The sequence below is a fragment of the Canis lupus genome, chromosome 26, assembly GCF_048164855.1.
Source record: "Canis lupus baileyi chromosome 26, mCanLup2.hap1, whole genome shotgun sequence".
Lineage (NCBI taxonomy): Eukaryota > Metazoa > Chordata > Mammalia > Carnivora > Canidae > Canis > Canis lupus.
Genome location: NC_132863.1, coordinates 38,488,304 through 38,515,313, shown reverse-complemented (window position 1 = coordinate 38,515,313; position 27,010 = coordinate 38,488,304). Strand labels below are relative to the sequence as shown.

Below are 27,010 nucleotides of genomic sequence, written 5' to 3'. Positions count from 1 at the left end.
GGAAATCTGGAAAATGTGGAAGTCAGATCCAGACACCTGCAGAATTGGAACAGGCTTTGTGTTTCAACGGCTGTTTCCTCAATTTAAATCATTACTGTTACTTGAGATTTCACCCCACATCGAGTTGCCTTTTCTTTAAATTTAGGCAAACAAATCTCATTAAAAAAAATTTTTTTTTAAAGGAAATTTTAAAGGGAGATCTGTCATCACTCCTGAACTATGATAAGAAAATAATCACTTATTTCTAAGAGCATTGTAAACACAAAGTAGAAACAAGACAGCCTTATTAACGCATGCCGGATACCGTTGACACTGAAAAAGGAGATTAGCCATTACTAGAGGTGTTGAAGACAGGCTATGGCCATAAACGAGCCGGCCTAGTGAAAGCAGAAGTGGGAGGCTGGTCTCCCTCAGGGAGTGAGTCACCAAGCTTTGGTGCTGTGTTCACCCAACCCGTGGCCATGGGGCCCAACTCCCGCTCTGTAGAGATGGGGAAGCTGAGGCCTCCGGAGATAGTCTAAACCTCAACCTCACAAGAACTGGGAGGACCTGGAGCCCAGATCTTTTGAATGCCAACTTCATCCACTTTCTACTGCACCAAATTGGCTCTTGTAGACAGCCCATTGAACAAAAGATACATCTTGTTAAAAGGCAGGCTCTGCTAACAATTCTAACCTGGTTTTCTTAACCAGGGAAATAAACTATCAAGTAAGCCTCTGCTATGAAAGGCCACAGAGGCCTGACAGTATGGAGTCTATACAGGACAAGTAAATCCTGTTTGTTAACCAGGTTAATTGAATGTAGGAGGATTGTTTTTAGCTATCCATGTGGGCATCTTTTCACTGATAAATAACTTGGCATGTATGCACAGCAGCCCAAGGGAGACAATTTTTATACTTTGTTTCTTTTTCCTGTTCCAATGGCAGGCATCCAGTGCATCTGATCTCCTCCCAGCCAAATATGCCATTCCCCCTCCAGGAATGGGGTTACCTTGGCAGGGGCAGAGGTGTGCTGTAGGTATTTACAAGACTTTGTGTTAGCCTTGTAGCTGCTGCCAGACCCTGGGGTGAGGACAGGAAAGCCCCAGACCTGGGCTTCGGATTGACTGCCTCCAGTTTGGTCTCTTGGAATGAGTTTGCCATGAGCTCATATACTTAGTTATAGAGTCAAAAGGGCAGGATTGAGATATTAATAGTGAACTTTTTGGTGCTTATTGGCCTAAGCATTTTACATGAATAAATCCCCATTGCAACCTATCACTTAGGGTCAATTATCCCCATTTTACAACTGTGCAAATTGAAGAGATTAAATTACCTTTTAATAGAGATGGAAAATGATAGTCAGGATTTGAACACATACAGTTTGGCTTTGGAACCTGTGCATTTAAGAGTACCTCTCTAAGTCATCTGGAAGGTTTCTGAAACCAGTAGTGGGAGACAACCCCTTGAGATTCTGATGCAGCAGGTCAGTGGGGGTAGAGCCAAGGATTTGCATTTCTAACAGTTTTCTAGGTGTGGCTGATGCTGCTGCACCAGGGGCCATACTTTGGGAACCACTAGCCTACACTATCCTCCCCCCTCTCCCCCATCAGTGCTGGACTAGCCTGAATGTACTCTATCCCTTCCTGTTTTTCCTAGGCTTTCCCAATATCCCTTCCCATTATCCCTTCTCAGCTTGCAAATACATTGCCAGTCCTCATCTCCACACTCAATACTCGCTGTTTTTCAACCACAATCAACCTAATAATGTGTGTGAAATGAGTGAACCTTTCCCTTCTCAACGTTCTTAAGGGAACTACTTCCCACAACTGTCTCTTCCTCTTCTTTAGCTTTGGCCAGCCTCTCTCAGGCTGCCCACATCATCTAAGATCTGCTGTGAGCCCAGAGTGGGGAAATCAGTCCTGCTCAAAGGCATTGCAGACGAGATTTTTACCACCAGTGTGGACTCATTCATTCAGACAAGCAAGGAATCCCCGAGGGCCTTCTGTGTGCCAGGCCCTCTGCAGGGTTCAGAGGAGAAATATGGGGTCTTTAGTTGGCAGTGAGGTAGGTGGGTGGTGGCAGATACTTCTAAAAGTTATTCAACTAAATAATGATCTTAAGGAAAATCACAGGGAGATCTGGCTGTGCTAGTGTGAGGTGAACCAATCACACCATGCCTATGAGAAACTGAGATAATCAACATGCGTTAAGTTTGTGGTCATTGGGGATCCCTGGGTGGCTCAGCGGTTTAGAGCCTGCCTTTGGCCCAGGGTGTGATCCTGGAATCCTGGAATCCTGGGATTGAGTCCCACGTTGGGCTCCCCGCATGGAGCCTACTTCTCCCTCTGCCTGTGTCTCTGCCTCTTTCTCTCCGTGTCTCTTGTGAATAAATAAATAAAATCTTAAAAAAAAAAAAAAGTTTGTGGTCATTTATTACATAGCCACAGATTATACAATCTCCTTAACAGGCAATTTGCCTATACTTATCTAAGTTACAAGAGCATATACTCTTTGGTTTACATATTCTATTTTCAAGACTTTATCCCTTGGACCTGCACCATCCCATATTGTGGCTATTTAAATTTAAATAAATTTAAAAACAAATCTAAAGAGTCAGTTCCTCTGGCTCCCTAGCCATTATTTCCAGAGCTCATGAGCCACACGTAGCAGGTATGTATTTAACATAGCAAATCTAGAACATCTCTACAGCCACAAAAAGTTCTGTGGACAGTGCTGCTACAGACCTACTCACACATATGGCACACGAGCGATTGTGAGCTTTAAATTCTTTAAAGCTATTTCAGGCCTAACTCTTAGAACTGCACCAAATTTTTGGACACTTTGTAAATTCCAGATACAAATCCTTTATCAGAAATATGTATCGCAAATATTTTTTTCCCAGTCTGTGGGTTGCCTATCCATCTTCTTAGCTGTGTCTTTTTTTTAATGCCACATTTAAAATAACAGCAAAACATCAAGCAACAACAAAATTCCCAAGCATCCACAACATGAAGACAAACCTTGCCAACTGGTTGATGAGATTAAAAAAATAGAAAAAGCATATCCTGATTTGGTAAGCCTAGGCAGAGACTCTCGCTTTCATCTGGAATCATTTATCTTTCTAAGGAAGATTTCTCAACTAGGAGTTCCATTAAAAATAAGTAACAAAATAAATATTGGGAAATTGGAAAATGTGAATATGGGTTGTATATTAAAAATAGTATCCTATCAGTATTAAACTTCATTTTTTAAAAAACTTCTTATTTGATAATTGTTCAGTTGTCATTTAAGAAAATACCTTTGTTGGGTGCCTGAGTGGCTCAGTTGGTTAAGCATCTGCCTTTGGCTCAGGTCATGATCCCTGGGTCCTGGGATTGAGCCATCCCAACCCCCCATCCGGAATCAGGCTCTGCTCTGTGGGGAGTCTGCTTCTCCTCTCCCTCTGCCTGCTGCTCCCCCAAAGTTCATTGCATTATTCCTGCACCTTTCTCCAAGTTAAATTTTTTTTTTAAGTTTAAGAAAGTGAGTATCAAAATAAACTAAAGAACATATTCCCAATTGGCCATATCACAAAAATGTGAACTAAGATTTTAAAAATAATGAAATAGGGACGCCTGGGTGCTTAGTGGTTGAGTGTCTGCCTTTGGCTTAGGTCATGATCCTGGGCTCCTGGGATGGTATCTCATATCAGGATCTTTTATGGAGCCTGATTCTCCCTCTGCCTGTGTCTCTGCCTCTCTCTCTCTCTCTCTCTCTGTCTCTCATGAATAAAAAAAATCTTTAAAAAAATAATGAAATATTTTCAATCACATTCCTCTCACAAAAATATTTTATTGATAATATCTTTATTGGGGGCATCTGGCTGGCTCAGTCAGTGTAGCATGCACTCTTAATTGTGGAGTTGTAGATTCAAGCCCTCTGTTAGATGTGGAAATTACTTAAAAATAAAATCTTTAAAATAATAATATCTGTTGTTAGCACAATAAAGTTTTTACATTATTAAGAAATCAGAAAAAATACTATTTTATATCTAGGTCTTTCTTTTTGTAAGTTCATATTTTGAAATAATTTTAGACTTACAGAGAAGTTGCAAAAATAGTTTAAAGAACTCCCAGAGACCTCTTTCATCAGATTCCCCAATTTTATCACATTTGCTTTATTGTTCCATTTCTCTTTATATATATATATACACATACACACATATGGCTGGCTTTTATATATATTGTACATACATATGCTCTTTTTCCAGAAATATTGGAGAGTGAGTTGTAGACATGATGTTCCTATACTTCTAACTGTATCAGAGTGTATTTCCTAAGAATAAAGACATTACTTACAAAACCATAGTACAGGGATCCCTAGGTGGCGCAGCGGCTTGGCGCCTGCCTTCGGCCTAGGGCGTGATCCTGGAGACCCGGGATCGAATCCCACATCGGGCTCCCAGTGCATGGAGCCTGCTTCTCCCTCTGCCTGTGTCTCTGCCTCTCTCTCTCTCTGTGACTATCATAAATAAATAAAAAATTTAAAAAAAAAAACCATAGTACAAATATCAAAAGGAAGGTGACATTGATACAATGCTATTATCTAATCTATAGGCTTTCATATTTTAGCAATTGTTTCCATAATCTTTAATTGTCATTATTTTTTAAGATTTTTATTTATTTACTCATGAGAGAAAGGCAGAGACACAGGCAGAGGGAGAAGCAGGCTCCCTGCAAGGAGCCTGATGTGAGATTCGATCCCAGGACTCTGGGATCATGACCTGAGCCAGAGGCAGATGCTCAACCACTGAGCCACCCCAGCATCCCGGGGGAGGCCATACTTTTTAATCCTTGTTTGTGTATCCCACCTCACTGATAAGGACACTTAGGCCCAGAGAAGTTATATAGCTTGTCCGTAGTCACACAGCTGGAAAGCAGCAGAACTGGTATCTCAGGTCAGGCCTCTTGGCTTCAGTCTACTTTACCTTCCTGCCTTGCGAGATTGTAGCTATAGAACAAAGACCTGGCCTGCTTCAAGGACAAAGATGATCGATTCTAGCTAACGGTCCTTTGAAACCCAATCCCTTAAGGAACTGGTAGAGTAAATAGCAGGAGCTCATAAACTCTGGGTTATTGTTCTCATCAGCAATTTAGAATCATCCACAAGAAGTGCTGACGTGCTGGCTGAGTCTTCCACATCCAACCCCAGGAGCTATGTCTCCTTGGAGCTGGGCTGGGCTAGAAGGCTCTCCTAATACACAGCCTTAAGTCAGTTGAGTTACCTTTGGACTTGGGGGTGGGCAGCTTCCAGGCAGAGGCAAAGACTTTGAAGTGATTGGCAAATTGAGTTTATATTTAAAGGGAAAGGGGGAAGAAAGACTTTTGTACTGAATGTGAAGTATTGGGACTTGCCAGCTTTCATTTCTAGACATGCTTTCTTTGGGGTTACAAGCTTCCCCCAGGTCCTGCCTCTGACAGTGGAGATCAGAATGAATTTTGAGGCTCTTTTTTTTTTTTTTTTTTTTTTTTAATTTTGAGCTCTGAGGGATCCCTGGGTGGCGCAGCAGTTTAGCGCCTGACTTTGGCCCAGGGCGCGATCCTGAGACCGGGGATTGAATCCCACGTCGGGCTCCCGGTGCATGGAGCCTGCTTCTCCCTCTGCCTGTGTCTCTGCCTCTCTCTCTCTCTTTCTCTCTCTCTCTCTGTGTGACTATCATAAATAAATAAAAATTAAAATAAATAAATAAATAAAATTTGAGCTTTGAGAAGCAGATGGAATTCTTTGCTCCCAGCAAATTTACATTGCACAGCAATGATCTTAATCATGGATAACATTAGTTGCAGGTTGACTCCCTTCCAAGCACTGGGACTTCCCAAGGTGAAGTTCTTTCCATGAATTATCCCACTTCATGAAAAAGGCTTGATGGCAGATCATGCTTACTGAGTACTTACTGTGCCAAGTGCTTGCAGGGACTATCTCACAACCTGTATGGAAGTAGGCACTATTGTCATGTTTCTCATTTCAAAGATGGATAAACTGAGGTACAGTGAAGTTAGGTCATTTTGCTCAAAGTCATACATAGGAAGCAGCAAAATCAAATCCAGGCATTCTGGCTCTGGAGTCTGGCCTTGTAGAGGAGCTAAGAGAGATTGAGGGGCTCGTCCAACTCATGGGGCCATGTAATGCAGTACCAGGGACTTGAACCCAGGTGTACTGTCTGCAGTCATTTCTGTTCCAATGTGCCATGTTTCTTGGGGCCTTACATGTTGGTTTCTCATGCACCATACTCTTATCTACCAAGCACTAGACACCTGGTCTGGAGAACAAGGGCTATAACTGTCATCCATCTGGCTCACACACCTTCACTGGTTCCTCTGTGCTCACAGGGTCAAATCCAGACTCTTGGCTTGACTTCCAAGGTCCTCAGAGACTGGGCTGATCTCCCATCATCTCATTCTCACCTCACCTTGTGCATTCATCTCTCTAACTAGATGAACTACTTGTTACTTCTCATCCATCCTTAGTACAGGGGGCAGACCTGGCACTTGGAGCTACATATAGTCCCTAGACGTGTTTCTCTGGCAAACATAGTACTTCATGTTATATTTAGTATCAGTACGGGATCATGGTTTCTTTGACTCCCATTAAAATATTATAATTCATTACTATCATTACTTATTTTGATGTTCAAACTGTCCCAGATTTGGCCAGTGGGAACCCCTCCAATTTGGCTTTTGAGTCCTTTTGATATGTCCCATCATTCTTTTGGCATATCCTCACTTTCTGGCTCAATAAAATGGTCCAGGCTCATGTTGGAATTTTCCTGCCTCAGTCCTGAAAAATCAGTCATTTCTCCAAGAAGCCTTGATTATTTTTAGTGGAAGATGGCATTTAGAAAGCAAGATCTGGGTGCTAGGTGCTTATCATTGCAAGGATGTTGTTTCTTGTAGGCTCTCTCAGCAGACAGAACTAGGAAGTATAATTACACATGGAATTTATTATTGGGAAAGTTCGCCTAAAAATCTGGACTTCCCTCTTTAGAAGTCTGAATATCTAATCTGATCAGCAGGGAAATTGGCAATAATCAGCTGGAGCACAGTAGAGATTCAATAGTGTCCTCTCTAAAATTTGTATTGAATGCCTATTGTGAGCCAGGTAATATGCTAAATAACATTACTACTTATAAAATGATAGTCAAATCTGTGTTGGAGACAAGACCTCAGGGAAATTACAGGAGACAGGGAGCACATTTGATGGGTTTCTAAACTTGAGTATGACAGTTATCGTGGGAATAGAGACAAGGAGTTAGACTCGAGGGCTAAGTCTATGTAAAATCAAATTGATGGAACTTGGTAACATGTTTTATAACTGAATGTGGGACACAAAAAGCAGTTTTAAAATGTGGTTAAATTTTCTAACCAGAGCAAATAGATAAATGATGTCGACATAAACCAAGATAGGAAATACAGAAAAAAGAATAAAGAAGAAGGAAAGAAAGAAAAAAAGAAAGAAAAGAAAGAAAGAAAGAAAGAAAGAAAGAAAGAAAGAAAGAAAGAAAGAAAGAAAAAAGAAAGAAAGAAACTAACTAACCTCTTAGGTTGGGAATAATATAAATCTGGTTTTGGCTTTTTTTTTAATAAGATTGTTATGTAAAAAATAAAAGAATATGTAAAATATTCAAGCAAGTTATGAATCATAAGGAAATGAATACTTGTGACCTCACTACACAAAGACTGTTATTTCTAACACTGATGTTACCTGTAACATGCTTCTTTCCAATCCCATCCCACTATCCAGAATCCTTCCCTTCTCTTCTTCCCTTCCCTTCCCTTCATAGTTCTACCACTTGTGGATATATTCTCATATAATAAAATCCTTAATTTTTATATAGCATGAAAAACACTACTACTAATATCTGGTACCATATGAGAATGTAGTACTCTAGTACCTAGCTATGTCAATTTTATATGTTTGTAGGCAATTGAGTTTTAATTTCTGGTCCTTGCCTTTTTTTTTTTTTTTTTAAGATTTTTTATTCATGGGAGACAGAGAGAGAGGCGGAAACACAGGCAGAGGGAGAAGCAGACTCCCTGTGGGGAGCCCGATGTGGGACTCGATGCCAGGACCAAGGATCACAACCTGAACCAAAGGCAGACATACAACCACTGAGCTACCCAGGTGCCCCTGATCCTTGCTTTTGATTGCTTTCTTCCATCTAGCTGCAAGGAAAGCTGGACATCCTCACAGGTTCAGCTCACTCAAAGCCCAGCTCAAATGCCTCCACCTCGAGGCTGCCTCCAGTTTACCCTGTTGGCAGTCACTTCTCTGTTCTCTAAGCTCTACACCCTTCTCCTAACATTTACCACCTTCTATCCTGAATTATAGGTTTTTAGTTCATCTACTCTTATTCTCCTTCTGATAAGAAGACTATACACTCCTTGAGGGTAGGGGCTATGTCCATCTTGCTCATCATATGTCCCTTAAATGTTAACATCAAACCTGGTATTCAGTGATAATTTCCATCAGAAACAAGTACTGTTGAACCTCCTACTTCATGTGGGGTAGTGTATATATGGCAGATAATGCTGATATAATTGTAAGCAAAACATACAGTTATGTCCTTATGGAGCTTATTGACTGTTGGGGGGAAAATATATTAATAAAAATCAAATTATGGGCAGCTCCAGTGGCTTAGTGGTTTGGTGCCGCCTTCAGCCCAGGACGCAATCCTGGAGACCCAGGATCGAGTCCCACATCGGGCTCCCTGCGTGGAGCCTGCTTCTCCCTCTGCCTGTGTCTCTGCCTCTCTCTCTCTTTCTCTCTCTCTGTGTCTGTGTCTCTAATAAATAAATAAGAAAAAATCTTTTAAAAATCACATTATATATATTAATGGGCTGACTTAAAAAACAAATGATCTATATTTGCATTATTGCCCCCTGTTGACTTTATACATAAACACATACCTTTGCTTTTTTGTCTTATTTTTATTTTTTGAAGATTTTTATTCATTTGTGTGTCTGTGTGTGTGTGTGAGAGAGAGAGAGAGAGAGAGAGAACAGGGGGAGAGGGAAGAGGGAGAAAACAGACTCCCCAATGAGCTCGAGGATGATGTGGGGCTCAATTCCAGGACCCAGAGATCATGACCTGAGCTGAAGGCAAATGCTTAACCATCTGAGCCACCCAGGAGCCCCCATATACACATACTTTTAGAAAATATATATTATTGTTTTGTTTTTCATTTCAGAGGATGTCTTTCTTTTTTCATTCCACGATATATCTTGCAGGATTAAGTAGGTTTATATCATCTTTTTAAAGTGATATGTCATAGTTATTAGTATGGACACTTCATTTCCCTATTGTTGGACATTTAGAATGTTTTTGGTTTTCACTTTTGCATTATAAACAAGGATGCAACAGGTTTCTGTGTACTGATGCTTATTTATCTAGTAGATTCCAAGACATTAAATTCCTAGGTTATAGGATTGCTTTCTTTTTTCATTTTTTGTTCTAAACACATCCATATCATTGGAATTCATGTATTATTTTTGTAATAAAAAAAGTAAAAAATAGAAAGAAGTAGGTAGATTTTTGTGTTGTTGGCTCTTAGGAAGTAGAGGTGCCTAATCATTGTCACATGACTATTATATAATCTGCTAATCATTATGTAATGAAATCTGAAAAGGATGCTTCTATAATTCCACATCATCAAGCAGAGAAATCTCAGGCCTTCAACTCTGCCTAAAAGATGAGAAACATGGCTCTGTTCAAAGACTTTGAGCCCTCTCTGATATAAAATGTCACTATACCTCAATGACCAGGGTTTCCTACTAGTAAAGCCTCCCTAAAAATCTATTTCCCTTTTGGCTGCCACGGAACCACAGAGCTGTAAGGGCCTTCTTAACAGTCTCATGCTGTTTTGTGACAGTTTCCAAAGGACAGTTTTGAGTTGTTGCAAAGGCAGAGAGTTCTGTTGGACAGTTTTTCTCAGCTGAAATTCCTATAAACACCAATAATTTGCAGATGATTAAGAGAGGAGCTTAAGCCTGAGCTGATAAAGGATGAAGCACACAAAGATCTTGAGTACTGCTCAGATAGCAACAGATACAGTAGTCACTGCTGTTCGAATAGCAGGTTGCTGGTTCTCCAAATGCTTCCCTGTGAATTGTCACTGACTCCTCTGAGACAAGACCCCCAGCTTTAGCTGGGGACACAAAGGCTAAGAGAGAGAATCCTGCAATCAAGGAACATCTGTGGGGCACATCCTGATCAGACATGTGTAGAGCTCAGGGGAAACACAGATAACATAGATGAGTAAGGAGTTCAGGTCTTGTGGGGGTATCAGGCTTAAAATGAATGAATGAATGAATACATATATATTTATATATATATATATTCATATATTATTTGAATGGGAATGGGTCGGGAGCCATATATATATAGAGAGAGAGAGAGAGAAAGGAAGAGATGAGGGGAAGAACATTTACAGTGAGGGAACAGCATTTACAGGCACAGAAGCAAGAAGGGTAGAAGAGCACGTTGGAGGAAGAGGCCATGGCATGGAGTGGGCTCTGAGTTTTTTTAAACTAAAGATTTTTTTTTTAAGATTTTATTTATTTGATAGACACCAAGCATACTTGAGTTGGGGGAGAGGCAGAAGGAGAGGGAGGAAGAATATTCCTCCCTGAGCAGGGAGCCAGATGCAGGTCTAGTTCCGAGAACTCCAGGATCATATGATCTGAGCCGAAGGCAGACAACTGAGCCACCCAGGCGCCCCAACTAAAGATCTTATTTAGAGAGAGAGAGATAGAGCGCAAGAGCAGGGCAGAGGGAGAGGGAGAGGGAGAAGAGAGATAGAGAGAGAGAGAGAATCCCAAACTCCAGGTTGAGCATGAAGCCCCATGCAGGGCTTGATCTCACAACCCTGAGATGACAACCTGAGGTGAAATCAAGAGTTCTGCGCTTAACTGACAGAGCCACCCAGGGACCCCACTCTGAGTCTTCAACAAGTGTCTAGGGTAAGTTAGAGAGAGAGAATGATGATCCAATCGCAAATATGTTGGACAAGGTCTTGTGTATGTTAGGCACTTTGCAATCAGTAAGGATTCAGTGAGTGGTGACCCACAAAAGCTGAGTCCTCGGTGAGCTCACGGTTTGGTGGGAGTACATAGACAAATCCATGAGTCGAAGCCACCATGACTGATGCCAGTGTAAACCATTCAGGTACTCCAGATGTCTGGTGAAAAGTCACAGAGCAAGGAGGCTATATTTTGGCTTGGTCTTCCTCGACGCTGGCTTCCACTTAGGGACATCGAGGGCAGAGAGAGGTCGTTTCCTTGGACTTCACCCGGTTTTAAAAACAAAACATACCTAGATCTTTACTATATGCCAATTATTGTAATAATTATTGTAATAAGCTTTCCCCATGTGTTAACTCACTTGATTCTCACAGGGGTCCCAGCAGGCGGTATTATTAGTATTCCACTTTACAAGTGAAAAAGCTGAGGCTCTGAAAGGTTAGGTAACTTGCCCAGGATCACGCTGCCAGTAAAGCGGCAACAGCAAAGCTGGGAGCCCCGTTCTTAACGCTAGCCAGTGACATCAACAGTCCCCTCAAGGCTAGATTCCATCTATGATGCTGGGGTTCTCGTTTGCTCTCTTTATTATTTTTTTAAGATTTTATTTATTTATTCATGAGAGACACAGAGAAGGGGAGAGATAGAGAGACAGGCTCCATGCAGGGAGCCCGACGTGGGACTCGATCCCGGGTCTCCAGGATCAGGCCCTGGGCTGAAGGCGGCGCTAAACCGGTGAGCCACCCGGGCTGCCCTCGTTTGCTCTCTTTAAGCCTCCGTATTTGCATCTGTAAAATGGGGCGAGGGCTCCAACTGTTAGCTCCTGCTCAGGTGCAGCCTGGAGCGCCACTCGCGGGCGGTGGACAAGGGACAAGTCCGGGGAGGCGGGGGCCGGGGATCACCCGGTCTGCGCTCGCAGCTCCCAGCCTCCACCGCCCGGCTCCAGACCCGTTCCCATGGCAACCCGGCCAGCCACCATCCTGGGGCCGGCGTGCGTCACGTCCGGCCCGTTTGTTTCCGGGTCTAGCGTCAGCCGCGGCGGCGGCCCTCCAAGCCCCAGGGCCGGAGCCCGCGACTCCTCGGCTCCTTCTTCTGCCTCCCGCTTCTCCCTCAGCCTCCCGTAACGACCGGCCTCTCCCCAGCCCAACGCGCAGCCGCGGCCCTGCCTCCCTTTGGGCCCGCCCCCTAAGACGTCACTTCCTGGCCGAGTGTTTCCGGGTCGCCGCTTGTCCCGGGGTACTGGCTTCGGTCCCCTGCAGCCGGCCGGAGCGACGAGAGCCCAGCCGGGCCCGGCTCCGGCGGCGGCCGCGGCTCCTTGTGGATTTCCTCGGCCGGGGCGTCCTCGGCGGCAGCGCCGGGGTGAGTGCGGGGCGGCCGCGGGCCAACACGGCCTCCGGCGCCTCCCAGGGCGCAGGGGGCGCCGACTCGGCGGGGCTCGGCGGACCCGGGAGCGGGGGGTCCCCTCGCAGCCCGCGGGGGCGACGGGTGGCCCCGCCTTTCCGGCATCCGGAGGGCCCAGCTGGTCCCCGGGATCCCCGCTCCCCCGAGGGCTGCCTCGCAGACTCCTGGGGCCGGCATGGGTGGCCCGGGGCAGCTCGGGAGGAACACCCCCTCTTCGGCGACGAACCAGGCAGTTGGCCACCCCGAGCCCCCCGTGAGACCGTTACCGCGCAGCGGGCTCCAGCCCCGTCTCGGGCCCCAGACCCGGGTCTGTGCTCGCTGTGTGACCTTGGACAAGTCATTTCATCTTCTGAGCGTCGTTTGGCCTAATTTGTTAAATGGGCGTGAACGTGCCTGCCGGGGCCGTGGTGGGGGCGAGATGAGAGGATGCTGGTGAAGCGCGGCCTCCGGCATACAGCAGGCGTCCAATAAATGAGAGCTGCTGTCCGCTCACTCACCCGGAAAGGGCCAGAGTTTGGGACCGGAGTATTTTTCACGACCGGATAGACTCTCAGAGGCTGTAGGAATTACCAGGTGGGGTATAAGAGCAGCCTCCAGCTTCGGTCTCCGGCAGGGAGGGGGAGCTGCTCCCTTCAGAGCCCCTCTGAGACGCAGCTGCCCGTGGGGAAGGCCGTGTTCAGCAGCGCTGAGGTTACGTTCAGAGGTGTGCAAGGCCTCTTTCTCTCTCTCTGAATTTCCCTGGAGTCTGATTGGGGTCTGGGGGACCCTCAGGTGTTTCACAGCCAGTGCAAGGTGCCTCCGCTGTGTCTTAGGAACCTCGGCTTTGGAATGAGTGCAAAGGAGTGGCGGTTCGGAGATGGAGGGGGTTGAACTGCTGGCTCTCCTCTGGCCGCTGTTTGGAGGCCGAGGGAACTCTGAACTGGCTGGAGCCCGACCAGAGATCTGTAAACCTGTGGACTGGGGCGATGCTGGGACCAAAATAGCTTCTGCCTGTGCAGGGAGGGGGCGCCTCCAAATGCTGCCTGGGGAGTGTTTCTGCTTGAATGGGCCAGCTGAGGTAAAGCCAAGCTAATGCTTTGCTACCTCCAAATCATTTCAGCTCCTTTCAGTGGGGTTTTAAACAGGTACAGCTTTCCTTTGGATGCTTAAAAAAATAATCATCGGAAAACTAATAATCCTTAAAAAGCTACCACCTCCCTGACTGTGTATGTACTTGTACTGTCTCTCTCTTCATTGACTTGTTTTTCAAAGGGAGTCCAGATTGTGGGCGCAGGGAGTGCTGACCAGGCCTGTTGGCTCTGGGCACCCGCCTGATGCTGTTAGGGATGTTCACAGTGCCATTTTTTTCCCCCACCAGACTGGCACGTCATGGTGTTCCAATCTTTGGGTTGCTTAGAGAAATTAACGGCTTCTGTCATTGCGCTGTCTAGTCTCCTGTAACCACGCTGTTTTTGCAGAGAGCGTGTTTTTTGTTGTTCTTGCAGAGTGCTGGGAATAAATTGCTGGCTCTGTGCTCAGAAAAGACACCAGCTATGGCCAGCTACAATGCAGCCTGTATTCTCAGAAAATGTATTCAGGAGGGATGATGTCAGCTGCTTCACCACTGGCCGGTGTCTGGCCAGCCTCTTCCCTTGGCCCTTGAGCTTACATCATAAAGAGATTTGTGGCTCTTCTAGCCCCGTTCTGTGTGGGAAGATGTGAATTTTGCTACTATAGGAATTTTTAGAACTCAACTCCGCTCTCCCTGCCATAGGACGTTCTAACTTAGCCCTTTCAAGTAGAGCTGTCCAGCAGATGCCACAGGACACCTTTTGCCTAGAAGCACCCCAACTCAGACTTTGAGTCAGGGTTTTGGCATTGGTCCTAGGTTTGGACTTCAGATTCCCTTTTTCCTGTAACTTAGGACAAGTGCTTTGGCCTCGCTGAGCCTCAGTTTCCTCTTTAACCTTGGGCTGTCCTGTGAGTTTCGTTGATTTTTATCAAGCCCTTAGCAGAGGACCCTCATGTACTAATCCCTTGGTGAATGGTAGATTATAAGAATAAATGAGTAAGATAAACGGGGAAAAAAACCCAGGCCTGAGGGCCTGCCAGCTGAAGTTCAAATTACAGCTCTGACCGTTGGAAGCTTCTCTGGATTCATGGCCGAACTTTGGTTTCCTTCGAGCATTGTTGTGAGGATTAAATGGGATGATGCAATTAAAGTGGAAGGCCCTGTGCTTAGTGCGTAGTAGGACCTCAGTAATCAGTCATTTCCCTCTCCTTCCTTAATTCTCTCATAGTGTTCATTTCCTTTCACTTTTCTGTTCACCTACTTATATTGGTTCAAGATTCATCATAGATTGGTTTCCTATCCTTGACTTCAGGATTTAGAACACCAGTTGGGCTATTCGGATTCCTTTTCCTTGTTTATTGTGTGCCAGCAACAAACAAGGGTGTGGACTGTGGTGTGATTACAGAGCAGCAGACGCTGAGCTTGAGGGTGGCTGACTTTGTTAAAAAAAAAAAAATCAGCCTCTATAAGCTCAAAGCTGACTTCCTTGGAGAAAGATCACAGCGGTACTTAGGAGGATTGATGTCCCTCTGTTTAAATTCTTCTCAGGTGTATCAAAAAATAGTCCCTGGGATGGACGTTTCTCTTAGATGAATAAAAAATGGTAAATACTTACAGGTTTTTATTAGCAAGGACTGACGTCTTTCAGGTTGCAGTGCAAACTTTGATAAGAAGTTCTTTCAGCTAGACTTGAGGGCAGGGCTGTGGCTTTCCAACTGCTCCCCACTACCCACCCTACATCCCCCCACTGCACCCATCCTAGGGCCTGGCACCAGAAAGGAGCTGCATAAAATACTTGTTGAACTCAGGAATTGTGGGGGTATGGGGCGGAACACAGGTGCCACAGAAGGTCAGGCTTGGAATCTTGGGTTCACTAACTCTGGCAGCTTACAGCATGTCATATCATGGAGCCTCTGTCCCTTCTCTCTCCAGCTGATCTCCCGGGATTCTTGGAGAGCTCAGTGAGAAACTGAAGGAGTGGCATCGTGAATGCACCATTCATTTCACCTGTTTTCTCAAACACCTGCTGTGTGCCAGGCTGTGTGTTAGGCACCACGGAACAAAACAGATATGGTCTTTGCCTTTGTGGAGCTTCCTGGGTAATAGGGGGCACAAAGAGAGGAAGTTAGTAAATGAATAAATAAAAGTGATAACGTCAGAGGGTGATGATCCCAGGATAATGGGATAACGAGGGACTGGGAAGGTGGGAGTTAGAGCTGGGGTTGTCACTGAGGCCTCTGAGGGGTGACATTTGAGCTAAGGCCTGAGTAATGAGAGTGAGCCAGTTATGGGAAGGATCAGAGAAGGAACAGGCAAAAGGAACAACATGGGCAAAGGTCCTGAGACAGGACTGAGCTTGGTGTGTTTGAGGAACAGACAGAAGGGTCCCTGTGAGCAGAAGGGAAGGAAGAGGGAAGGGGAAGACGGCCATGAGCAGGGGTAGACCGTATGAAGCCTTTGACCTTTGGTCAGAAGGTGGGATTTTATCCTAATGGACTTAGGTTTGCCCCCTGTGCCCCTCACGTGTATTTGTTCCTGAATAATTGGGCTCCCTTGGCAGGGCAGTGGGTAGGAGAAGGTGGCCTCTCTGTCCCCAGTTCTCTCGCACATCTCACCCCTCACCTCATAGTTAAGATACTCAGGAGTCTCCCCAAAAACCAGAGAACCCAGGCGAGTGGCTCAAGATGTAGATGATTTTATTCAGCTCCTGATTGCCACTGGATTCATAGGCCTTTAGCACTTCCTGAGCTGAAGCCAGTTGTGCTAAAGGCTGGCACAGGCCTGTCCCATCCCTGCAGCTTCCTTCTCGGTCCCTTGCTATGTGCACAGCCAGCAGCAGCCTCCTTCACTTAGACAGCAGATGTCTAGGAGGCACGTACCCCATGTCTGGCTCTGTGCTTGGGTTACCTTAACGAGTAATTCAGTTGGGATTGCTGTGCCCATGGAGCTTGGCGAGGGTGAAGATGCTCATCCACCACCTGGGTGGACATACTTGCCCGCTCTGATCTTACCTCTTTGAGAATGCTTGGCGTTGTGGCAGGGGAATGGCACCTTCAGAGAGCAGGAGTAGCTGCTCATGTGTATCAAAGGCTTATTTCCAGCCAGCCCTCTGTGAAGAGCTCTCTGTACTGATTGCACATAACCCTTCCACCAATTCTGGACTCTAAGTACTATTGTCAACCCCCATTTTTGGATGAGAACACTGAGGCCCACAGAGGCTGAGTAGTTCACCCAGGTAGCCTCGAGAAGCAGACCCAAGATTCACACCCAGACAGTCTGGCTTGGGGATCTGTTCGTAACCCCTGTGCTGTGCTGTCCTCCTGGCCCTGGCAATACCCTCGATGAATCCAGATTGCTCCTGGCATTGTGGCACCAAAAATATTGCTTGCTCTGTGCATGTTCTACTAACTGGGGGCCAAGCAGACAGCAAGAATGTACAAATTTGGTGTACCCCAGCTCAGAATGTCTTGTCCTCTTCCAGTGGGACTGTGAACCTCTCCTAAGGTAGAGGGGAATGCAGGCTGTCAGAGCCAGGGAAAATGTTCTCCAGGGGTCAGCAGCCAGCATGATCTCTCTTTAAAGTGGCAGATAAGATCATGTCCCTCTCCCCCTTGCTTTGAACTCTTCAGGTGCTTCATGTGCCTCCTTGAATAAAATGTACAGTTGGGGCACAGGATCCTGTCCTGATGGTGCCTGCAGCTTCATCTCTGGTCACTCCCTTCCCTTCCCCTTGCTGCCTCAGCCGCATTGGCCCTTTTTCTGTTCATAGGCCAAGCTCCTTCCTGCCTCAGGAAAGCAGGGCGTGGTGGTTAAGGGCGTAGACTTTGGAACCAGGCTGCCAGGGCTCTCAGCTCTGCCTCTTCGTGGTTCTGTAACCCTGGACACTTGTAACATTTCTGTGTCTTCATTTTTACATCTGTAAAATGGGGATCCTATCTCCTAGCGTTGTTTGAGAAGACGAAATGCATTCACATGCATCAGTGCCCGGTGCGTAGTAAGAGTGATAGTGTTAGCTCTGGGCCTTCCTCCCTGGCGACACTGCTGCTGTTACATTCTCCGCCCACCTCTTTGCTTGGCAAACTCTTCATGCTTCAAGCCTAACTGTCACTGCCTGGGGTGGGGATGGAGGTGGGACTTTTAAAAACTTCTCCTCCCCACAAAACCAGGTTAGGTGCTTCTAATCATATCTTTATCTGAGTTCAACAAAGTCCAGGACCTGTTTGTCTTGTTTCCACTACAACTTTGCACATAGTCTGCGTTCAGTCAGTGTGTTAGCAGAATGGATGAGCAGAAAGGGGCCTAGGGCTGGCGATGCCCGGTGTGGCTCAGGCCAGGTCGGTCTGGTTTTGTCTCAGCAGCCACAAGCTGGTATATGGACCATTTCAGGAATGAAATGATGTGCTTTTTTTCTTCCCCTTCCAGAGCACGCCCCTCTACTCCAGGTGGGCAGCATGTCTGTGCTTTTAGCAATGGCCCTGCCTCGAACCCAGAAACCATGGAGGAGATAAGGTAGCCCTGCCCTGTCCCTGAATCAGATGGGGAAGCCCAGTTCGATGGATACAAAATATAAGGATGACTTATTTCGGAAGTACGTGCAGTTCCATGAGGGCAGAGTGGACACCACCCCCAGCAAGCAGCGGCCTGGCAGTGATGAGTACCTTCGGGTGGCAGCCTCGACCCTACTCAGTCTACACAAGGTGGATCCCTTTTATCGATTCCGGCTGATCCAGTTCTATGAAGTGGTGGAGAGTTCCCTGCGCTCACTCAGTTCTTCCAGCCTGCGGGCTTTGCACTGCGCCTTCAGTGTGCTGGAAACGATGGGCGTCAACCTCTTCCTCTACCCCTGGAAGAAGGAATTCAGAAGCATCAAGGTAAGGTCTAAGGAAGGGCCGTCCACACCGGTCTCCCTGGTTCACCTCCTGGTCCAACCTGAGAGGGCTTGTGCCAATTGCATGCCTCCTCTGCCCGCAGACCCTCCTGTCTTCCCCACTGCCTTTGATGTAACAACTAGAAGTACCCCCCTCCCTGAGGCTCCCTACCTTGCTGTCTGACAAGTGTCATCTCTTTACTGGGTCCCTGCCCCTGGCAGCTCCCACCTGAAGTTGTGAGGTTGGAAAGGTAGGCAGCTCCCTGGTTATGCAGGGCTTTGAAGCCCAGGGCAAAGGGCTTGAATCTGCCCTAAGTAGGCTGAGAAGCAAGGCAGGTCAGGGTCAGGTTTCCATTTGGAAAGCATCCCTCTGGCTGTTGTATGGGAAATAGCCTAGGGGGGCGGCGAGAACAGTTAGGAAGCTGCCGTGGATGTTGGAGTACTCTGAGAGCAGGTTTGGACTAAGTAGTAGCAGACAGGAGGGTGGAGGATGGATTTAAGAGAGAAAGAAAATTCTGAATCATTCTGAAGGCAGTGGTGGCTCAGGAGAGTTTCCACAAAGCCAGTCTGTTATTCTTCAGAACTTCGCAGAGATGCCAGAGAGGAATATTCTTGCTCATTGGGCATTCTTCCCCCACTCTGATCCCTTCTCTTCTTGTGCGTTTGCCCTGTTTCCTCCTCCTGTGGAGCAGAGCCGCTGAGCCCCATATGGGAAGCTGGTGGCTTTGTGCCCTCAGCTCAGGGCAGGAGTGCCGTGCGGCTCCCCTCGCCATGTGCTAGTAGCCTCCGCCTGCTGCAGCGAGGAGCTGCTGAGATCCTTCCTCCCCTCCTTGTGCTCCCGTTCCGCCCTGGGCATACTGGGCACTGAAGCCAGCTCCCTGTGTGTCTCAGCAAATCGTGCCTCTCTTTTTCTGCCCCCTCCCTTCTCCTAGACCTACACGGGCCCCTTCGTTTATTATGTCAAGTCGTCGTTACTGGAAGAGGACATCCGAGCCATCCTGCATTACATGGGCTACGTGCCTGAGTTAGGGACTGCGTATAAACTCAAAGAGCTTGTAGAGACCCTCCAGGTGAAGATGGTTTCCTTTGAGCTCTTTCTGGCCAAGGTGGAGTGTGAGCAGATGCTGGAAATCCACTCACAAGTCAAGGACAAGGGCTACTCCGAGCTGGACGTGGTGAGCGAGCGCAAGAGCAGTGCGGAGGATGTGCGTGGCTGCTCTGAGGCCCTGCGGCGGCGGGCTGAGGGCCGGGATCACCTGACGGCCTCCATGGCCCGTGTGGCACTCCAGAAGTCTGCCAGCGAGCGGGCAGCCAAGGACTACTACAAGCCTCGGGTGACCAAGCCCTCGAGGTCAGTAGATGCCTATGACAGCTACTGGGAGAGCCGGAAGCCACCCCTGAAGGCCTCGTTGAGCCTGCGGAAGGAGCCCATGGCACCAGACTTGGAAGATGACCTCAAGGATGAGATCATCCGCCCATCCCCCTCGCTCCTGACCATATCTAGCTCCCCCCATGGAAGCCCGGATGACCAGCCATCCCCCTCCCCCAACAACGGCCTCGGCCTCCTGCGTGGCACGTACTTCTCCGCTCAGGAAGACGTGGATCTGTACACAGACTCAGAGCCTAGGGCCACATACCGGAGGCAGGATGCCCTGAGGCCAGACGTGTGGCTGGTCAGGAATGACGCCCACCCCCTCTACCACAAGCGCTCACCCCCCGCCAAAGAGTCCTCCCTGTCCAAGTGCCAAAACTGCGGGCTGTCCTGCAGCTCCTCCCTCTGCCAGCGCTGTGACAGCCTGCTTGCCTGTCCCCCAGCCTCCAAGCCAGGCGCTTTCCCTGGCAAGTCCTCTGCCCACGACAGCCTGGCCCACGGGTCGTCTCTGCGGGAGAAGTATGCAGGCCAGACTCAGGGCCTCGAGCGGCTGCCGCACCTCCACCCCAAATCCAAGCCCTCCACCACAGCCACCTCCCGCTGTGGCTTCTGTAACCGCCCGGGTGCCACCAACACCTGCACCCAGTGTTCAAAAGTCTCCTGCGACGGCTGTCTCAGCGCCTACCATTACGACCCCTGCTGCAAAAAGAATGAGCTGCACAAGTTCATGCCCAACAACCAGCTGAACTACAAGTCCACCCAGCTCTCCCATCTCGTGTATAGATAGACTGGACCTGGCATCCCCTGCTCCAAGGGCTACAGCACTGACTTTCTGGTTTCCCCCCTGGGAAGTAGTGTTGATGTGTTGATCTCAGAAGCCGAGACCTGCATTTGACTATGTAGGTGTCAGGGGATCGCGGGGTTGGCCGCACCATGTGGGAGTTCCCATGGTGACCCAGATACTTCAACTGATGGCTGCTTTGTCGCCTGACAAGGGAGAGGGTGGCACTTCCGTTCAGATTCATTTTGCTAATCTCTCCACTCCCTATTCCGTTGTTTTGTTTTCGAGGAGGATTTCTGAGACTCTTGCCACACCCACCTCTTCCACTGCAAAGCCAACTTGGACTGGGAAGGGCCCTCCAAATGCCCACCTGGAGCGCCGAGCTAGAGGCCTGTTGGCTTGTGAAATGAGCCCTCCTGCCACACCGGGCCTCTTCCAATGGCTCATCCTTTGGCCGCCCCCTTCCCAAATACAAGGATCTCCCACCTGGAACCCCCCCCCCCCAACGCTGACTTCCACCTAAGTCTCAAGGGTGGACTGTGTCCAGTATTCACTGAATGGCATCCTGTTGCCAGCACAGCTCAGTGCAGCCCGTGGTGTTCGTGCACTTTGCTCCAGCGCATCGAAGTGTGGACCTTCCACGGCGGGATAGACTTTTCCCCTTTCTGTTGTTTGCACATGCCCCTCTTACTGTACTGTAAATAGATATTTTTGAGATTTATTTTTAAATAAATATTCAACTTGCCGTGTGTTTCAAAGTGGTTAAAACATTAATTATGTAGCTATTTATACAAATGACCTGGGTCCTTTAGTCTTCCAAGGGAGGGTCTCATGCCCTTCCATGTATCCTACACACACCACAGCCCGAGGGTAGGGCGGAGAGTGCGGGGGCCGAGGAGGAACAGACAATGCCCCTGAGCTGATGGAGAGCCACTGTCTTCCCTACAATAAATCTCTATATACCTACCTCCAGTGTACACTTAGGGGGCTAGTGCGGGCCAGGAGGTCTGTGTGCCTGCGGACTGTGATGACCTGGTGACCTTCAGGATCCTCACTCTGCAGATCTACAGCCTGGTCTTTGCCACTTGCTGCGTGTGAACCTTGCACTCCAAATGTCTCCAGTCTTGTTTCGGAAGGAAAATCCTATGGGATTCCCCTGCCTCCTCCCCCGCCCCCAATCTCAGCCCTCTTCGCCTGTTTCCAGGACTCCTCTGCAACATCAGTGATCTTTTTGCACTAACGTGGGCCCAAGTCAGCGTGTGCCCATCAGACAGATGTCTCCTGAGATACTCAGCTGAGCCTCAGTGCTTCCAAACCTGAGGGCCCCTTAAACTCCTCATGTGAATGACTGTCCCCTGGATTTTGCTTTTGGGGTGCAGAGCAGGAGTGGGGCAAGAATTCGAAAAAAGAACCGCTTCCTTGTGAACTACTATATTTTAGCCATAAGTGTTTGTGATGTACAGAGTATTATAGGAATTTACATGCAGTGGGTTTTCTGGTAGAAGGAGGTATTCAGCTCTTGAACAAATTTAAATCTGGCTGAATCCTGAGGCCACTGTGAATTTGCTCATGTTCTTCCAACTCAATTGAGTGATTTTAAGGTTTTCCAAATCTATGGCTCTTTTTTATATGTCTGGTAGAGCACATGTAGATATTCAATGTGTATGTACAGCTGACTTTCAACCACCTTTATTACTAAGACCAGCCCGTTCTGGGGTCATCATCTTTGACGTTCTTCTTTCCACATTTCCGAAGTGTCGATGCCTGTTTTACTCCCGAGAGCTCTAGTTTTCTAGTTTTCCATTTCCAGATCGCTCCAGCTCTACAGGAACTCTTAAAAAACCGTGATGCCCGGTAACTTGTACGGTGGGCAGAAGCAGGAGTGCCCACCTTGTCCTGGGAGAGAAAGTCCGGCACGCGTGTGTCATCACGGAGATATTGTGTTCACAGACTGGAATAGAAAATGCTCTGACCCTGTCTTTGGTGTGTACCTTATTGTATGAGGTTGCTGTGATTGAGCTGGATAAATATATACTAATTTAAAAAGGCAGATGTTTTGCATTTGATTTCTACCAAGAATTGAAATGTTGAGAGATGATTTAAAAAATAATAAAGCGTCTTCCATTATTAAACCAAGTGTTTGAGGTTTTATGTCCCTCCTGCCCTGCTGCTTTTGAAGTTTGGGTTGATTGGGTTTTTTTGTTTGTTTTGCTTAAGCTGCATCCTTCAATGACAGGACTCACATTTTCTCCTCCACGAAACTGATATGTAATAATAGTCGGCATTCGGCATCCAAGTGCTCGTCCTGTGAGCCAGGTACTTTGTATGCTGAGACTTTACCTGCATGATTCCATGTAACAGTCTTCAGCCCCCTTGTAAGCTAGGTAGGTAGTGTTATGTATGATTCCCTTCTTACAGACGGGGAAACTGAGGCATGGCCAGTTCAGCCATGTTTCTCAGGAGTGGGACTCCAAACTCTAGGAGAAATTATTGGTGGTGATTGGCAGGCATTAAATAACATTGAAGGACATAATGAAAAAATTAATGACATCTTTAATTCTTTTGATCCATTTAAATGCCTTAAGGAGGAAGTTCTTATCGGGAAGACAAGTTCAGTGCTAGCTTGTCTGGACCAAAGAGGAAGGAGGTGTTAGGCACAGAGCCTCAGGCTGAATCTTAGCTAAGTAATCAGTTACTTTCTATTTGAAGCAGGTTGTACTGTCTTCCATCTACAGCAATGATAGATCACTTAAAAAATCAATTTAAGTGTTTTTTAAAAGCAAGATGTATGGCAAAAATCTTGAGGGCAGTATACAAGCGGCTGTGGTTCAAGACATCCAGGCTCAGTAGCAGCATGGTCTCCACATGATAGTGACCACTGCTGGGCTGGCCCTTCAAAGGCACCTCAGCCTTGTGAAATGAGCCCTCCTGCCACACCCAGCCTCTTCCAACGGCCTCAGGCCAAAGGCCCAAGTGTTGGGTTTGGTTTTAGCTACAACATAGGAGATGGCGCTGCTGGGAACGGCGGTTTCCTATAGGTGCACACCCAGCTCGGGGGAGCGGAGGAAGCCAGACACTCCTGCACCCAAAGCAGCGTGGTGACTTCAGAGCAGATTGCTTCATCTGTGAATATAAATGACAAGCATATTTAACATCATCAGGCCCACCAGCTGTCCGTTAGCTCTGCTGCCAGCTCTGAGCACCCATCTGTGGCGCCCCACATGCCTGATTACCAGTCTCAGAGGGATAAGGGCTGTGGCAGACATTTCAAATTCCTCTCACCCTTTCTCCCTTGGTAACAGAAGACCATGGTAAAGACTACCTTTCCCAGCTCTCCTGTGGTGAGGCATGGCTACATGGCTGTGTCTGGTCACTGGGACAGAGACGTGGTTTGTGTGTCTTCCAAGACGTGTTTTTCAAAGGATCTTGTCCTCCCACCCTGATCCTCCTTCCTGGCTGGAAGGGCTGTGCTGGCTGGAATGGGGCAGCCATGAAGACACTGAGGCGGAAGCCAAGGGAAGAGGGCAGGGTAGCAGTTGGAAGGGGCCAGGAAGCTTAGGTGCTTAGGAAGCTGCCATCAGACCCAGCCTGCCCTGCCCACCTCCAGAATTCTTAGGTACAAGAGGAATGAGCTATTACTTTGCTTAATCCACATTTTCCCACTTTCTCATTTAAAAAACCTTTTTATTGGAGATCCCTGGGTGGCGCAGTGGTTTGGTGCCTGCCTTTGGCCCAGGGCACGATCCTGGAGACCCGGGATCGAATCCCATGTCGGGCTCCCGGTGCATGGAGCCTGCTTCTCCCTCTGCCTATGTCTCTGCCTCTCTCTCTCTGTGTGACTATCATAAATAAATAAAAATTTTAAAAAATAAAAAATAAATAAAAAACCTTTTTATTTACAAACTTCATGTACCTTGAACCTGGCTTCAACAATTTAACAGGTTTTTTGTTTTTTTTTTTTAAGATTTTTATTTATTCATGAGAGACAGAGAGAGAGAGAGAGAGGCAGAGACACAGGCAGAGGGAGAAGCAGGCTCCATGCAGGGAGCCCGATGTGGGACTGGATCCCGGGTCTCCAGGATCACGCCCTGGGCTGAAGGCAGGCGCTAAACCACTGAGCGACCCAGGGATTCCCCAATTTAACAGTTTTACCAGGTTGCAGCCAACCTGGTTTCCTTTCTACCTGTCCATCCACTTCCCTCCTAAATTCCTTTGAAGCAAATTCCAGACATCTGTTTCACTTGTGAATATTTCAGTATGTGTATCTAAAAGACAAGGACTTCCATTTATTTATTTTTTAAAGTTTTATTTATTTAATCTCTACATCCATTGTGAGGCTCAAACTCACAACCCCAATAAGAGTCACCATGCTCCTCCGACTGAGCCAACTCAAGACAAGGACTTTTAAAACACCATACCATTATCACATCTAAGTTTTTAGAATTCTTTAATAGCAATAGGTATGCAATGTTCTGATGTCCGGTTGCATAGAAATCCATATTTTAAAAACTATCAGTGCTCAAATAATTCTCCAAAATGCAATTGGTAGTTAGATCTTTAAATCACTTTTACCCTAAAGGCTGTCCCCACAGAGTATAGGGACCCCAGCTTTCTCTTTCTTTTCCTCTTGAAATGTTTTAGTTGAGCTGGATTTTTAGTCCTTCATAGTTTGTCAGAGATTGCATTTTGCTGACTGCAGCCTGCACTGTTGTTCAACACGTTCCGCTGTTTTCTCAGTCTCCAGAGTTGTGGCTCTTTTTTTTTTTTCTCCATTCTTTATATGCTGCATGTTGTACAAAAGTAGAAAAATAAACTTTACTTAGGGGTACAGGGCAGGGCTGCATAAATAAGGGGTTGAGAGGAAATAACTTAAGGCAAGGGTGAGGCTGGTGCCTGGATAAGGCCTGGGTCCCAGACGGGCTGGGGGCAGGTCCAGGTTCTCAGACGCACAGGTCTCTACTGGCAACACATTTCAGGTCCCGTGTGAGGAGGCGGAAGAGGTTGAACGTGATGGAGGCCTCGAGGCAGCCCTGGGACTCCTTGGGGGCCTTCTGGAGCCGGTGCAGCCAGTGGTGGAGGCGGCCGTGGGGCCTGGGGTCTGCTGTGGGCTGAGCCGGGACACAAGCCTGGAGCTCCGAGTGGATGTGGTGCAGCATGCGGAGGGGCTGGTCCAGGGTGACCCCCAGCGATGAGTCAGTCATGTTCTCCAGGACCTTCAGTGTCAAGTCTAGCTCAGCCTCCAAGGCCACAGGACGCTCCCAGGCCTGCAGGAGTCTCAGGTCCCTGGATCTAGGGAAGAGGCGAGAGCTGCAGCTCCAGTTCTTCCGGGAGAGCGACTCTTCCAAGGCATCCTTGGCCTTCTTGAAGGCTTCTAGCTCCCTGGGTGACAGAGACTGGAACCTGTCCATGTGGCAGCCCCTCCTGGTTGTGGTGGGTTTGGAAGTAGGGACAGGGCCGGCTCTGGTCAAGCCCAGCACCACGGTCACCAGCACCAGGACCCGAGCTGTAGCCATGGCCAACTCTCCTCTGCTTTCCCTGCCGCATGGCTCTGCTTTTAGCCAGGCTCACTGGGCAATCCCAGCTGAGGTATGTAAAGTGAAAAGGCAAATGAAAATTGGAATCTCCACAGGAGAGGCAGACACACGTAGGTGGGGCCAGTCCTGAACCAGGGGAGCACATGGGGCTGGGCGAGGCTGCCTGAGTCACAGAGACCAGGTATCCCACAAGTCCCTTCCCTGGACCTGTGCCGAGAAGGAAAGAGAAACTGAAATTCACTCATAGGAGGACGCCTGGTTTTGGAGAAGTCCCCGTGCCTGGACAATCTTCGGATTAGGACCCTCTGGGGCAGCCTTCAGCTAGCTGGCTTTGGGGAGCCCCGTACTGAGGCCGAGACCGGTAGAGGGACAGGAAAGTGGCTCCGGTGGGGTGCAGGCTGGGAGGTGCGGCAGAGAGGGCTTCCCTTTGAGGCACGTTTTGTTCACTGGGGTCCCCTTTGTCTACTTTCGCTTTGGTCACCTGTGCTTTCGGTGTCCTGTCCAAGAAATCCTTGCCAAACCCTGCGTCCCGAAACTCTTCCCTGTGTTTTCTTCTAGGAGTTTATAGCGTTAGGTCTTACATTTAGGTCTTTATTCCATTTTAAGTCTTACACGTGGTGAAAGGTAAGGGTCTAACTTCGATTTTTTGCATTTGGCTATCTAGTTCCTCCACCACCATTTGTTGAGGCCGTCCGTACTCCACTGTGTGTTCTTGACTGTCGTTGAAGCTCATTTGACCATATATGTGAGGGTTTATTTCTGGGCTCTATTCTGGTCTATAAATCTATCTTTATGCCAGTCCCATAGTATTTTGATTACCATAGCTTTGTATGTAATAGGATTTGAAATCGGGAAGTGTGAGAATCGAAAATTGTCTTTTTAAAGATTGTTTCAACTATTCAGGGGCCCTTGAGATCCAAGATAAATGTTAGGACTGTTTCTATTTCTGCAAAAAATGCCGTTGGTATT

At 47.5% G+C, this 27,010-nt stretch overlaps 1 protein-coding gene and 1 pseudogene across 1 annotated transcript; one reads left to right on the top strand and one right to left on the bottom strand.

The window, feature by feature from the left end:
- Nucleotides 1-12,190: 12,190 nt before the first annotated feature.
- SPATA2 (spermatogenesis associated 2) lies at nucleotides 12,191-22,639 on the top strand. Its single transcript, XM_072801401.1, has 3 exons — nucleotides 12,191-12,394; nucleotides 17,910-18,358; nucleotides 19,287-22,639. The coding sequence occupies exons 2-3, from the start codon at nucleotides 18,023-18,025 to the stop codon at nucleotides 20,511-20,513; spliced, it is 1,563 nt and encodes a 520-aa protein (XP_072657502.1). The 5' UTR covers nucleotides 12,191-12,394; nucleotides 17,910-18,022; the 3' UTR covers nucleotides 20,514-22,639.
- Nucleotides 22,640-25,116: 2,477 nt separating this feature from the next.
- On the bottom strand, nucleotides 25,117-26,801 carry LOC140618608 (interferon lambda-1 pseudogene; annotated as a pseudogene).
- Between the last annotated feature and the right edge of the window lie 209 nt (nucleotides 26,802-27,010).